The 15670-nt window shown below is 44.8% G+C and overlaps 1 protein-coding gene across 10 annotated transcripts in view; it reads right to left on the reverse strand.

The window, feature by feature from the left end:
* Positions 1–15670, reverse strand: part of KALRN (kalirin RhoGEF kinase) — a 527586-nt gene that overhangs the window by 88504 nt on the left and 423412 nt on the right. For all 10 annotated transcript variants that reach the window (XM_063341757.1, XM_063341758.1, XM_063341761.1 and 7 more), the window contains one exon: positions 13971–14217. In XM_063341757.1, coding sequence (XP_063197827.1) covers positions 13971–14217 — 247 coding nt within the window. The remainder of the gene's footprint in view (positions 1–13970; positions 14218–15670) is intronic.

Consider the following 15670-nt stretch of genomic DNA (forward strand, 5'->3'; position numbering starts at 1 on the left):
TTTTTTTTTTGTTTGTTTTTGTTTCATTTTGCTTTGTTTTTTTGTTTGCTTCTTTGGGGCTTTTTTTTGTTGTTTTTTTTTTGATGGAAGAGTATTCAGACTACTTTCCTGAGATGTTTTGCAGAAAACTGCAAGTTCTGTTCATCGACTATCCCCCCACCAACACAATTATGGTTCAAGGCAAGCTAAAAGAAAAATTAAAAAACTGGCACACACTGCTTGCCAGTTAGAAAATATTCTCTGTTTGGCCAGTCTGGAAGAATTGGACTGGAATTAAAATAAAATTCAATGTCAATATTGTAAAAGCCTTTATTTATTTGGGCCAAATTATTGCATTAATTGTATTTTCCACTTCCCTTTTTGTCTAGGGTAAAAAGAGAACGCAGAGGAATTATTACCAGGCAATGTTTAGGATGGCAAAGCTTTCTGATTCACAACACCACATCTAAGACACGCATAAAAGAATCTGTAAAGCTGTTACTGAAACTTATGGTGGGTATAAATAACAAGGGCACACGTAACAGGCAGCCTGCTGTGTGGAGAGTTAAAAAAAAATAGGTTTTAAGCTATTTTGATCGGCTGGTGGAATGAGTGGCTAGAAAACAACCCCTCTGCTTCGATCAGTGTGGAGCACCTCTGCGCACCACTTTCATTCTTAAGTGTCCACAGATGAGCAATAACGGCATTTCTAGGATGGAGGCAGGCAGGCAAGATTTCTGCTCATGTCCTGTACAGAAATGCTGCTCCTGGAAACATCAGTGAGCGATTGCTAGTCCAGCACCAAATACTCTAGAAATCCCCCTTCTGCTGGGTAGCATCAGACATTGCCAAAAGCTGGACTTGTACACGTTGGCATTTCCAGTCACCTCAAGCAGAAAACCCTGTTGTCTTTCTGTGAAAGGGAAAAGTACATGATGTCATGGAGTATTTTTTAATTCCTATGTTCAGCTGATCTCTCGGTACGTAACAGCTCCACATTACACAATAGTTCCATGAGCACTTTGAGTTGTCAAGAGCCAACAGCCCTGCCAAAACCCTTTGTTGCCTTTTCTGTCTCTCCCAGGTGCCTGCTCCTTCCTGCCGCTTCCCCTGTGCCAACAGAAATGTTTGTGCAGCCTCACAGTGAATCTGATCCGCAAACGGATCCAGGTTAAAATTAACCTAGGGTGGAAAAAAAATGTTCATTTTAGCCTAGATTGGTTCCTTGATCTGCCCTGGTTCTCCTGTCATTATTGTTGAGATTTTACTGCAAAGCCTCGAGGTATATGAATGTTGCGTCACCTGTACTGTTGTACTATCTCCTGGTCTCAGTGATCCCACTCACTATGGTAGATCCTGTCTGCTCGGGTCGTCACAGGACACCTATTGGATGCTCAGAGAGGCTCAGCCTCCCTGTGCAGGTCAAAATGGGTTCTTCCATCTGGCTGACTACCTTTTATTCAGCAGAGAGAATCACCAGCCCCCAGGGCTGCTGAGATCAGGCCCGTCTTCGTTGTGCCTGCATGTCCTGTAGCAAGCTTTATGATGGCAATGACCAAGCTGATGGGGAGTGGAATGTGCATTTCTGCATCTTTACATGCAGAAAGTCACATCTTCGACATAAGGAAAGGCTGTAGCAGATTGAACATTGCAGAAGGTGTATAGCTCCCAGGTGAAAGCTACGTACAAAGCCGCCGTCCTGTGGAGCAGCACTGTGTATGCATAGCACAGCTACAGAAGATTTGTCTGAACAGATGTGTAATGGCCACGAAGACTACTGGGGTGTAAAGCCTGAACTACCTTCCCCTGCCATCCGTGCAAAAAACTCTCTTTTTACTGAGCTTTTTCATGGGTTAGAACGGCCTTCCTTTGCAGCAAGAGCACCCTGATTTCTTCACACTGCAGGAAACTTAATTTGACTTTTGCAGTCAGTAGAAGGAAAAATGTGCTTATTTCACTGAGTAAGAGTCCTGCGGAGTTAATAAATTCTTCAGTGCTTTTCTGAAGAACGTCATTTGGTTCTTAAGGCCAGAATCTGTTCTCTGATACCTAAATGCAATTCCCATAGATTTCCAGGGAAACTGGGTATATATTGCTTGGCAAAATGCAGCTGTTAAAATTCTGACGATACGTGAAATTGCAGAGGAAATAAAGATCTGGGTACAGTCTGGAAAAAGTAAAACTGAAATGTATGAAGACCTAAAAATACTTTTTTAAAGTGTATCTTGAGTTGAAAGATTTCAATCTTCTTCCTTAGTCTAGAAAATAGAAAAATGCCCTTGAAATATGAACATTGGGTGCTACTACTAACTTGTAATGTCTTTGGCTTGCAAAAGCAAAGGGCAATAAAAAATTGTAGCTTGGCATCAGGCAGTTTAATGTTATTGGTGAGAAACATGGAACCTTAGGTTCACTCCATGCAAACAGGACTCCCCAACACGCGTGAGCTGCAAATTGTCTTGCTTAAGAGAAGTCAGGGCTGCTTTATTACGCGAAGTGTTGGATAGTGCATTACTATTGTTTCTGTTGGAAGGCACACCTTTAGAGAGACTGGAGGCCATCTCAACATTTACTGCAATATGCAAGCAATTATCTCTATTTTTACACTGCGTAAAATTTAATTTGTATTTTGCAACCTCTATGAAGAAAAAAATTACTTATTTCACTGCGTTACAGTTCTGCAAAATCAATAATTATTCAGTGCATTTTTGAAGAATACATAGAATCATAGACTCATAGAATGGTTTGGGTTGGATGGGACCTTAAAGATCATCTAGTTCCACCCCCCTGCCCTGGGCAGGGACACCTCCCACCAGACCAGGCTGCTCAAAGCCCCATCCAGCCTGGCCTTGAACACCTCCAGGGATGGGGCAGCCACAGCTTCTCTGGGCAACCTGTGCCAGTGCCTCACCATCCTCACAGTAAAGAATTTCTTCCTAATATCTAATCTAAATCTACCCTTTCCAAGTTTAAAACCATTACCCCTCGTCCTATCTCTACGCTCCCTGATAAAGAGTCCTTCCCCATCTTTCCTGTAGGCCCTCTTTAGGTACTGGAAGGGGCTATAAGGTCTCCCCAGAGCCTTCTCTTCTCCAGGCTGAACAACCCCAACTCTCTCAGCCTGACCTCATAGCAGAGGTGCTCCAGCCCTCTCATCACCTTCGTGGCCCTCCGCTGGACCCATTCCATTTACACGATAGTATGTAAAATAGCGCCTTTTAATAAATGCTTAGGACATCTAAAGACAAGAATGGTTTGACCTCATAATAAAAAAGGGAACAGTTCTTTAGCTGTTCTGAACTGTGAGAAACTTATTTAAACATATTGAAGGAAAATACAGTCAAATATGGACTCTTTCTTAAAGAAAAAAACCTCACAAAAAAACCTCACAATTCTGGAGCTAAAAGCAGCATTTGTAAGAAGAGATAATATCTTTTGTGAGACCAGTTAATATGAATGGAAAAAAATACACTGACATTTATGTAAATAACCTCCTGCCCTAGATTTTTAGACCATCATAGTGACAATACCATTAACTCTGCTTTCTAGAATTTGGGATTAATTTGAACTAAGCAAAGTTGACACTGGTTCAGGCTCTTCTGCAAAGTGTGTAACCTGGGAATAAGTGCTCTGACAAAGCGCTTGCATAAATGACAGGAAAATCAGGTGTCTTGTGTCAGGATCAATACATCAAATCTGTGCAGTGTGCTGAAGCAGATATACAGAAACATAATTTCAATTACTTGAAATATATTATTTAATACACATGTGCTTTGCATTGCAGTTTGCCTATCTCCAGCTCAGACTGGTCAGGGAAATGGGATTTTTAGCAGAGCTAGTTCATTTCAAAACATACTCATAAAATATTTGTTTAAGATTAGCAAGGGAAGGACCAGCCCAGCAGTGTACAGGCCTCGCAGGGTGCAAATACTGCATTTAGGATTAGTCCCTTTAACTGCTTGGAAGCTGAAAGAGTGAGGAAGCAACATTTTGGGGAAGCCAAAATCGTCAGTCATTAGTATTTGTGTTACTGCAATTCTTGCAAGTACCAGACATAGGTTCAACCTTTGTGATGATGCTATTACAAGGGACATCCACAGTTTGATATTAAGTTAGTAGGGATGTCAGGCAGGAACCCAGAACCAGTGGTTTATTTTTGCTTCATGGTTAAACTTTCAACATTTCAGGGAAAAGGCAGTAAGGGTCAGGCAGTAAGTTACAGCATATTGGGCAAGGCAGAGAACCATGAGGAACATAATAATGAATGGTGGCTCATTGAAGCTGGCTATAGAGCAAAAAGCCTAGGCAAACAACCCAGATCCCACTCTTTCCCCCGCAGTCCCAGATGGATTACGGTCCAATGTCCATCTGTGAATGTGCTAAATTTAGTCTGGCCTCAGAGGAAACACAAGACACAAGCCATCCACATGCTCCTGTTGCTCTTTCAGGATGACCTTCCCGTCAGCTTGACGGGCCAAACGCTACAGAACAACTCCCCCCTTCCCACCACACTACATGTATTTCAAGACACACGACTAAATACAGAGGAAATAGATTTTACTCAAGGAGCTATTTTTATACCCTTCCTCCTGGCTGCTTGTTTTTCACTAGTGGGGCAGAGGCGTGGAGATGTTATGGCTGCTGGCTTCGGGTCAGAGCGAATATAAAACCTCATGCTACAAACTGAACTCTCTACTCCACCTACTTGCCCTGGTGCCTGCAATCCACTGAGGTACCACAGCTCAAAGGAGGAGGAGAAACAGAAGGCATCTACAGGGTCCCTTAGCAGTTCATAAAAAGAAACAGGCATCATATTCAGACCATTTTCAGTAGGTGCCTCCCTTGGATAACTGTGCAGAGAGCCTTGGATAATACCTGGCCTGGCCTGGTCTCTTGAACCTCAGTGCCCCAGCAGGAGCCCGAGTCCTTTCTCAGAGGAACGACCGTTGCTCTGGCTCAATCAGCACTTTTCATGGAGTCCCTTCAGAGCCTCCCTCTCTGCTCTGACCCTGCTAACGCAAGGGCAGGCTGTGAAAGGACATGTGCTGGGATCACTAGGAGAGCTGGGGACTGGGCAGGACAGGCCTTTCCTGGCTTAGCATCCTTTCGATGGGAGATGCCTCTGGTCTTCCCCAGGCAACATGGGATGCTGCACAGCCTGGATTATTCCAGGAAACAATCTCACTGAATGAATTAAAAGTATAGTATTTACTTAGTAAAACGGTCTTCAGCCTTTCTGATGTTGTGATGTCCCATTAGTTGGGACATCAATATGTGAGCAATAAAAATAAAAGACTCCTTTTCCAGCATGTCTTTGAAGAAAAAGGGGGAAAATAGGACCAGTGCAGTTTTGTTTGTTGAGGTATGCACAGCTGAGGTCCTCCCAGACTGCCCCCTCTCAAATGGCTCACAGGGCCAGGAGAAGGCTGTGGCCACCCACCCAGCCCTCACCTAAGCAGCTAGGTCCTGGCAGCAGGGACCAGCTGGGACCTTCCCTTTGTCTGTGAGCGAGCTGCAGCCAAGGAGGGAGGTTCCTGCTTCTCTGCAGAAATACGATAGGGAAAGGGGTGCTCTGGGGCTTATCAACACCTGTGCTGAGGAGCACAACCCCATGCCAAGCCCCAAATATCTGGGTTGGCTTAACCTGCCCCTGAAAAGTATACGTTGGCCCTAGGAAAGGGAGCTGGAAAGGCAGGCAGGAGAGCCAGGAAGGCATGGAGAATTTATAACCCTGGTCTTCCACAGAGGCTGTCGAGGAAATGCTGTCCTGAGCCTAATGCAGAGGGGAACTCTGAGTTACTTTTTTTTTTTTTTTCCTGTGGGGAAGCATGAAAATGCCTTCTAACAATGTCTTTACAAGCAAACTTCAGCAGGACGTGAGAGTCTTGGAGAAACATCAAGAGTTGGGAGGATGCATGGCTATGTCTTTGCAACTCCATGCTCCTTCTCTGCCTCATCTTAAAATGCTTAGCCATATCTCCCCGAGTGTTGCTCTCACCATCTCAGACAGACAGACAGCAAGCAAGTGAAGAGAGGAAACATGTCCAGGGCGGCCATAAGAGAAAGCCTCTTTAGAGCTGTGTTCCCTCTCTGCCTTCCCCTCACTCCTTACCGCTCCAGTCCCTGACAGGGAGACCCAGTCCACCCAGCCAGCTGTACGCTGAGCTCCACCACCCAACCCCGGACCCGCCAAACCACCACCTCTCCACAAAACAGAAACGCTGCAATAAGTAATCATACCCGCTTCCAAAAACTGCCTCTCCAACAAAGCCACAAGCATATCTAGAGGAAACAAATGACTCTTTATCTCAAGAGAGAAGATTTTTCATTTTGGAAATAGACATCTCATGAGCGACACTCAGCGCAGTGTTGACAGGAGCCCGCATAGCAGCGATATACCATGGTCATTGCTTCCTTCCGCAGAGAGCAGCATTTAACCCTTCTGAAATGTGAATGTTTCTGCCCTCTTACAGATCCACACAGAGTTTGGAAACATCCTGCACTACATTTTTGCTGATGCCTTCCCATTTGACCACTATTGGGGTTTCTCTGCCAGTTTTCCTCTTTTTTTTGCGTCCCCTTGACTAATCTGATGCTAAAACCAGAATGATTTATTATCTCAATAGGCAGCAATTCTACCCCATACTCAGTCAAAGCCTGGGATGGTGGTGCCAGTATGTTAATGACAAGATACAGGTGATCAATATGATATCTGCTACCAGGAAACCCTTTTCTCTGAAAGCCTCCCTGCCAAATTAAGCAAAGGTCCCAAAGGTGCTGTGAGCCATGCATTAGAAAACTGAGCATGAGTTGCAAAACAGTAAAGTTGTCAGAGACTGTAATGCCAGAAGGGACCTTTAGCTGAGGTGCCCTGACCTTTATGCAATATCAGCCACTGAATTCTGCCCAGTTTTATCCTGTGCTTTCCCTACTCGCTGTACTCCCCAAGTTGCTCCTGGTACACGTGTAGCAAGGGTGACCTATGACAAGGATGGAAGAAGCAGCGGGAAAAGCAGGTAGACGGGTCCAACACCGGGGAATCAGGTCCAACAAATGGTGATGTATCCATACATTACCGCATCAATGGCCTAACCCTGAGCGGACCATTTGTGATCGCGGCAGGGGTGGATTACAGCACCGTGTGTATCACTGCTGCGTTTCCCCCTAGCTTCCCTGCCGGATCAGGTGCTGAAACCTTTGGCATTCTTGATGAGCTCAGTTGGCCACAGCATTTTTAACTCCCTCCTTTTTTTTTTTCGTTTACGTTGACAAAACCAGAATGGACATCGTACAGTGAAATTTGGGGTTAAGCTGACAGGGGACTAGGTGGATAAAGTTTTACCCCCTGTCAGAAGGGGAAGCAAAGGCAAAGTAAACAAGAAAATTTGCAGGCCTTCTCTCTTTTAAACAAAGACTCCTGTGTTTAAAATAATAAAAATCCACTGTACAAAAGCAAAGCAACTTCCCCCAAAATAGCCTTTCCTGTTTTATCAAAGCATTCATCAAAATTGTACTTCTCCACAAAAATAAAGTTCCAGGTAGAGCACTGGAGGCCTTTTGCTTTGATTAGATAACAAAGCAGCTGAAGCAATAAGTATAATTGACTTTACTGGTACCTGATATGTCCTGAACAAGCCCACATGGCTGAATCTAGCTTTAAATATCTATTGATGCCATACTGAAAATAAGAAAAAATAATGAAATAGAAATACCATGTCAGAGAAATTTGGGTATTCGCAAGCCATCCGAACATGGCTCCAACAGCCTGCACGCACCCTGTGACCACGACTTGTAGCTGCTGCGACTTACCATGGAGGACAAGCATTTATCATGCTTGGTCAGGCCGTGCCTAGCTTATCTAGTTACTCAGGACTGATGCTGCCTCTACGGCTTGACTATGCAAAGATTTATCAGTATATTTTTGTCTTCTTGATGTATTGATGTACCCAATAGGTAAAATCCCTGGTAAAGCTACATTCATAGTGATATGAATACCCCTAAAGAGGGATGGCTCATCCTCTCAGGCTTGACTTGGCCTACCTCTTAGAATCAATGAAAATCAGATCTCATCACCCATATTACCAACTGTTGCTAACTATTTGTTCATTTTGTATTATTTTGGAGAGAAAGGAGTCCACAAGAAGATGTAAGCAAGGACAACACCAAGGATGGATGCTTTATCTGAGTTCTTCCACAGGGTGACTATGAAGTAGGAGAAAGCACAGAGGTCTGGGATCAAAAGATACTAGTAGGTGGGGAGTGAGGCACGACCAGCTCTCCAGCACCAGGGCTGACATTACGCACTGAGGTAGAAAGGAGCGATATGGTGGGGAGAAGCTGTGAAGGGCTGTGAAAGTGAAGACCAATAGCCATTGTTTGGCAAGAGAGGGGAGGGAGACACAGCAGAGAAAAAAACAAGGGAAAGAGTGACCGGATTGAAATAGCAAAGTGGTTTTGAGCTCTTTCATCTTTCTATTCCCATTCTTTTCATGCCTGCCTGGAGCCACACTTGTGTACTGGGGTAGAGCAGTAGTCCCAAGCTGGGCCCTGGCAGCCCTTGGTGCCAACCCACAGAGAGCTGCTGTGTTACACCATGCTGGTTACCGACTGGTTTCCAGCTGCTCTACCATAATTGAAAAGCAGTGAAAATGCAGAAAAAACTTTCCTGATGTGATTTTTCTACATAAACCATGTCCTGAACTTTTAACAAGGACGCCATGAGGCACTAAATGCCGGCAGGAGGAGTCCACGTGTCCTCTCTTGAAAGACAGTCTATACTATGAAATTTTGACTCCGAACACCCTTGTTGGAATGGTATTAGGGACAGAGGTGAGGGTTTGTTTTTTTATTTAAATCCTGCATATTTATATTGACAATAGGAGCCTGAACATTGTTTGCTTAATAGAAACCCCATGACCTGTTTATGTGCCAGTTAAATCAACTGTGTTACCTAATGAAATGTTTCCCTTAGTTCAGAGCCTTACAGACATTTTAATTGACTGCTCTTAATTAAGACTTTCAAAAACAAAAACAATTTCTCAGCCTCTACAAGGGCAACTGAAGGTTTAATGCAGTGCGCTAAAACTTCTGAATCGTCCTCACACAGCTCCCCCGGGACATCAGGAATCATTACCATCGAATATGTTTCACAACAGAGATTGTTTAAAACACAACAGAGAAAGTGCGTGAGCCAATGCAGATTGCAATTTAATACTCAACAGGAACAGGGACACAATAAAAGCCGCCTAGACTCTTTTCCCCCACTAAAATCCAAGATGTTCTTAACAACAGAGACGTGGGAAGAAACAATTATGCTTTTCCCTACATAGATAACTCTTCTGAGACCAGGAACTGGAGGAAAGAGACTTCCAACCCCAACAAGAGCCGGATTAGCCTCACTGGCTTTGCACACTAGTCCATTAAATGATGTGCTCTTTCCCACAAGGAGTGGTCACAAAACCACAGGTCTCAGAGTGACTTCTTCATTGATACCACTCTTCTTCTCACCAGCCTCCTTAAATCCTTATTCCGCTTCCTTCTTTCACAGCCCAGACTGACATCGCACCTACCAGCCACAGGCTCTCTCTGGCTGTAGGATCAGGTAGGCAACCCTCTAAATGTAGAAGCTGTCACTTAATCAGCACCAAAACTCCTGTCCCTCCTGTCCAAAGTCTGGTGCTCTCCCAACTGATGCACCAGGGCCAATGTGACCCATCTGGGAAGTGCAGGCGAGATGCTCACCCTGCTAACATACACCTTGCAAGACCCATGTTCCCTCTTCAGTTGGAAGAGACCCACCTGTTTCTCAGTTTGCTCTGTTACAAGGACACGCCACTGCCACCAAAGCACTGCTGTTAAGTGGCCATCTGCCTGCACAGCAAGATGTTTGCATAGCATCTTAAAAAAATATATTCCTCATCTCCTCCAGAGATATGTACCAGACACAAGTACCCTGCAGGCAGGATCTGGTTTGGGGCCCTGAATGGGATCCTTTTACACATCATCAATCCAAAACAAGTGCCATAAAACCTTTTTTTTTTTTTTATTGCTTTCTTTTTCCTTTGCTTAAAATTACTGCAAAAACTAGCCTTTGTTACTCTTTGAATTACACTATGATTTTGATGCTACAAGAAAAATACTGGGTGAGGGGTCATAAAATAAGAGTTCTGAGATCATGATTTCATCTAAATGTTTCATGGGCCAAATTCAAATTTGGAATCACTCAGTCAAAGCTAACAGGCTGACACCAGGAATATGCTTGTCACAGTGTGCTTAATGAATATTGGCTAGGTCATTAAGTTGCTTTCTATCCATGTGGATTTCTCGCTTAATTTGAAATTTATAGCTCAATACCTTAGAGCTCAATTATCGGGTAAAAGAGACAGAAATAAAAGTCACAGCTTTCCTGTAATTAGCCACGTGGGATAGTTCAAACAGAGCTTCATTCCTAATGTCACAGGTCTTTCTTTTTCCTTCCTACGAATGCTAGTCAGAAAAAAACCCAAACATCCCACAAATTCTCAAGTACAGTAACAGAGACTGCAGAGGAGTTTGTTTTACTCAGTCATGTGTAAATGACTTGCAAAAGGTGAATCCCAGAAACCTGTTTGCCTTTTTGTAGAGGGTAACTGCAAACACCGTCACATCATCGGAAAGGAAGGACAGGCAGGACTATACTTGGGCTCTGAGCTGTAGTCAAGTCATGAAAAAATCAAATGTGTATCCTCCAAAGGAACCCAGCCAGCAGTCAGATGGAAGCCTGGGAGACCAGTCCTTAAAGTCTCTGCACTTTTACTGATCGACACAACAAGAGAAACCTGTAAAGATATTTCATTACAAAAGGCAGGAAGTGTTTCTTTCAGGTTTGTTCTCTTATATTCTCACCACGTTTTCCCTTTTGCAATATTTTATGTTGATTCACTACCTATTTTCAAAGGAATAGTGTAAAAAAGTGAAGAACACCCAGAGCACATGTTCAGTTGTGAAGTTTGGTTTTACGCTTCCAGTGGCTTTCGGTAAGGCTGTTTAAAAACGGCTTATTTTTTTGTTTCATCAGGACTTGCATTGATGGTCTACAAAATGTTCTGGTGATCCCATCAAATCTTTCAAGCCTTCATCTGTTCAGGTGTTGGCTGACATATTACTTTCTTTACTCTTTCATTTGAAGGATGGTAGGAAGCTTCTTGAGCCACATGATTTACATTTATAGCCCACCATAAGTTATAATAGGGACAAACACAGTAATTAGGCGTTTCCCACTACGCAGATGTAACCGTGTTTTAATACTTGTCAAAACTCTGAATGTTTCTATCAGAGATGGCAAATTCTATTATTAGAAATGTTAAGTTTTGAGTACAGATGCTTTCTGTTCTTCAAATTACAGTGCTTGTAAAAGCAAAGAATTATGTGTCCTGGTAACTGCAAGCAAAATTCAGCTTTTAACCTGCTCTTTGCAACTGTGTATGTTTACATACTTGAAACAGACAGGGGACACCATTTGATGTTGATATAAAATGTGCCAACCTCTGTTCTGGGTTGCAGAGAAAGGCCAGAACTTATGGAAGCCTGGACCAAGGGATTCTGAGTCCAACCCATGCCTAAAGTTACTGGAAGTAGAGAAGGGCAAGAATCTGAATAGTCAGAAACATTTATCATGCTGATCCTTCCAGCATCTCATGAGACCAGCAGGCTCTTCCAGTGGCTACTGCATTTTCCCCTTTAAACTTATTCCTCTTCCTTTATTCCCAGCATCTGTTCATTCAGTTTAAACAATTTCCTGTTTTCCTAATAGAGGGAGAACTGATTAGACACAGAACCTATTTGCTGTACTCTGGCCAAAATTGTGGGTTGGGTGGTTATTATTATTATTTCTAGCAGCGCTTCTGGAGATCCCATTAAAACTGAGGCTCCCTGATACAGCTTTGGTATGTGCAGGAAAAAAACTGAGGTCGAGGGGGAAAGAGATATAAGGAAATGAAGGCCATGAATATATGGCTGGAGCCAGCCGGACCCAGACTGACTCTGCACCTGCTTGGAGATGATGGGACAAGAGCCAGCTCCAACCTGGAAGTGGTCACAGCGTGTTACGTGAGATAGCCTGCCCCACAGGCAGGCAAAGCGTGCTAGCACAGGCTCGGTGCTGTGCTGACACAGCCTGGTGGCTTCCAGGCATCAGTCGGCTCTGGTCCATCAGCCGAAGCCTGGCACTATGTCCATCGCACTGTACCTGCGGTCCAATTGTGCCCTGAAGCTCACGCAATTGTGCCAGAAGTGGAGTCCCCCACCAGCCCTCAGCCCCTGCACCGCCCTGTCTCCATCCTCCTAGGGACTTCCTGCCTCCCTTTCCATGGCCTACTCCTGCAATTTTTGTTTTGTTTTGTTTTTTTTTCATTTGAGGAAAGGCTCTACAACCTAGTGCACTTAAATAAAGTTTGAGTGGTGTCTCACAGCATCCTTCAGCAGAGGACCCAAGCCTGACTTCTGGACCATGCACCCAGCAGACACTTCTCCGGCTTCCTGTGAGTCATGCCAGTGACTGCTCTTACGCAGACCAAGCTGACTGTCAGCTTTACTCTTCTGCTTATTCACAGATTCAATTTGCACGTAAGCAACTGCAGTGCTTCTCCGGGCAGAGCTGGGGCCCAGGACAGCCTCCTGTGGTGACAGAAGCAGGGCAGGGCCCCGGGCGCGTGGCAGGGAGGAGACGTGGCAGCGGGTCTAAGAAACGCATGAGGAGTTTGGAGTTTGCACCGCAGACAGAGCTGACAGCACTGACTTCACCTCCTCCCTTTTGCAAAGCAGGGCAAGGGGAAGCACCTAATCAAAAGAGACCTGCTGAGGGGATCAAATCTGGAAGGAAAAGCCACGCTCTCCTCCCCCAGGTGTGGATCAGACAGCTCTTTAAGGGAAACTCTGACTGCGGACCGCAGCCCTGCCACCCTGCTCTGTCCTGGGGGTGTGCCCCGCTCCCAGCATCCGCAGTGGGAGGGCAGGCAGGGAGCAAGGAGGGGCTACAGCTCGGTTTCAGTGCTTTTTCTCAAAACAAACAAAACCTCCAAGCTTAACTTGCTTAAACAAGAACGGATCAGATTCTATTTCCATTAATGCAGAAGGAAAAAAACATTTTTAAAAAGCCAGTTCGGATTGCAGGCCTGAAGTCGGGAGTGGGATGACGAGTCTTTCCTCCCTGGACCTCACTTGCATTGCGCGTGGCCAAAAACAGGGGCACAGCCAAAAGGGGACCTTCTGTGGCCACGCTGAACTGAACCGGTTCTGGTCTTACCAGTCTGGAGCATCTCCTATGCCTGGTTGCATGGATGCTGTACGCAGGACACACATTGCTCAGAACAGAACATCCACTAAATAGGCCACAGACACCACACAGACAAACGATATTTCACCATTCATTGCAGGTGAAGCCCAAGCTCTCAGGACAATACCAGGTATGTGTTTTGTTGCACGCTAATTGTAAAGGATTCTTTCCCCACTGTACAGTGCCATTACACACAATGTCTCCAGTTCACGAGTCAATAGAGCATACCAGTCCTCACTGGTGGCTTGTTTGCAATAATAGACAGGCAGCAGGGATATACTAAAAGACCATGCACTAGTGTGCACCGTGGCACTCATAAAATAACATATCCACCATTTGGGGCATCCTGAGTGTATATACAACATGACTTTCCCTCCCTCTAGGCTTTCAGGCACTAAAAGTAGTTCCTTTTTTTGTTAAAAGGTCTTATTTTTACCCAGAATCTCGAGACAATAATGATTGCCACACAGCAAAAGACGCACACATACAAACATTGATTCATGGAAATGGAGTAAGGCTAGTGCTGTGCCGATTCACAGAGATCTGGTAACAAAACCCACTAACGACTAAACAGCCTTTTACCCACGCTGACTGCAAGAGCAGCCCAAGCAGCTTTGCACTTACATGATACAAAAGGGGAAATCCAAAACAGTCTTTAACCTGCCGGACTGTGTCCTACCTTTTCCTGAAGGGAAGAAGCAATCCATCTCCACGCTGCTGCGGGAATGGGAAATGCAGAGAGCGCTGCTGGGGACCAGACCCTCCTGAGGTGGGCTCCGCTCCGTCGTCCGGACCAAACACCAGCCTGGCCTTTCACTCGGCCTCTCCAGCAGCTCCACCGTCTGCCCCACCTGAATGCTCAGCTCGCTGCTGTGGCCCGCTGTGAAGTCCTGGAGCACCACGGTTAGTTCACACCCTCCAGACAACTGCCCAGGTTCAACAGGAAAAAAAAAAGAACAGGAATAGAAGTTAGAGAGGGCAGGATGAAGGCAATCATCTTTGCACCATATTTACACTGGCAAAGACAGGATTTGTACTCCTTACAAGCCAAGTTAATAATTTCTTTTGTCAAAGTTCAACATGTTGTGGCCCTGGTTTCCTTTACTTCTTATTGATTCTACCGGGCTGAAGTGAGAAGTCAAAGCTACCCACCCAGTAACCTTTTGAAAGCTAGCTGTGGGTGAATTTTCTAGCTGTGGGTGTCCATCAGAAACCTTGCTTTTTTTCTTGCTTGAGTTCCGGGGTGTCTCTCTAGACCGGCAATAGCCCAGGCTGCCTTGGCACTGTGCCCTCGTGGCAGGACAAATTCCAGCTCATCCCTTTACGGCATGAGCTAGACACAGTCTCACATGCCCCCAGTGCAGTGAGGAAACAGCTACATTTTTTTTGCAAGACAAGAAACATCCCCTCATCTTCCCAAACTTGCTCCAGGGACCTCTTGGGAGACTAGGGAATCCTGACTGGGCAGATGAGAAAAGCTCCTCCCATGCTCTCTGATAGAAAACAGAGGTGTAAATATATAAACGTAGAGTGACTGATTATATGCTGACTTCCAGGATTTGTATCTAAGAATAAATGTATCATCTTACTTCCGTACTGAGCACTGGTAACCTGCTGCTTTCCTTCAGCCTCACACCCTGCGGCTCTTGATGAACAATTCTGGTCTCTGTTTAATCATAAGCTCCATATAACCAGAGACTGGGTATATAAGCGCTTGTGTATACAGCAGAACAAAACAGAAGACGTGATTGCACCAGCAGCAGAGCTAATGAAGCTTGTTTTCTTACAGATTTGGATCTCAGAGATTGATTCTTGGTGTCTAAAAAAGTGTGAGCAAAAATCTAAGTTTTTCCAGTGTGAGGAATCTTTCTCAGTGCTCCTCTGCAGTGTGGATTTCTCGCTGTCTGCCTGTCATTAGGGGCCCTCTTTTGGGTCTTTCTCCTCTGCATGCTGCCTGCTCCCCCAGAGCATGCAGGAATCTTTGAGGTCCTTATTCCAGTGTCCAATTTGATAGAAATTAGCTAGTTCACGGATTCAAAAGTTATGAAGATGAGGATAGTAAACAAGCTGACTCAAAACAGTGTAATACTACAAACCTCCCAATTTCTCAGGATATAAAGCTAAACACAAGCATATTATAGAATGTTTTCAAAAGAACAACTTCTAAATCAAACTGAGTCGGGAGAAATCTTGTAACATGCTGAGTATCTCTGTGAAATGAATGGAAACTGGGATCTGCTTATCAGCTTGAATGGGGCGCCCTTGAGGAGAGCACGCTCATCTCTACAGACTTAACTCTTCAGCTGGTACAATCTCAAAATCCTTTATCTTAGCCCTCGCAGCCCTGAATGCACATTCCCATGGGAACAGCCTGTCTCC

This window comes from Chroicocephalus ridibundus, chromosome 7 (assembly GCF_963924245.1).
Source record: "Chroicocephalus ridibundus chromosome 7, bChrRid1.1, whole genome shotgun sequence".
Taxonomy (NCBI): Eukaryota; Metazoa; Chordata; class Aves; order Charadriiformes; family Laridae; genus Chroicocephalus; species Chroicocephalus ridibundus.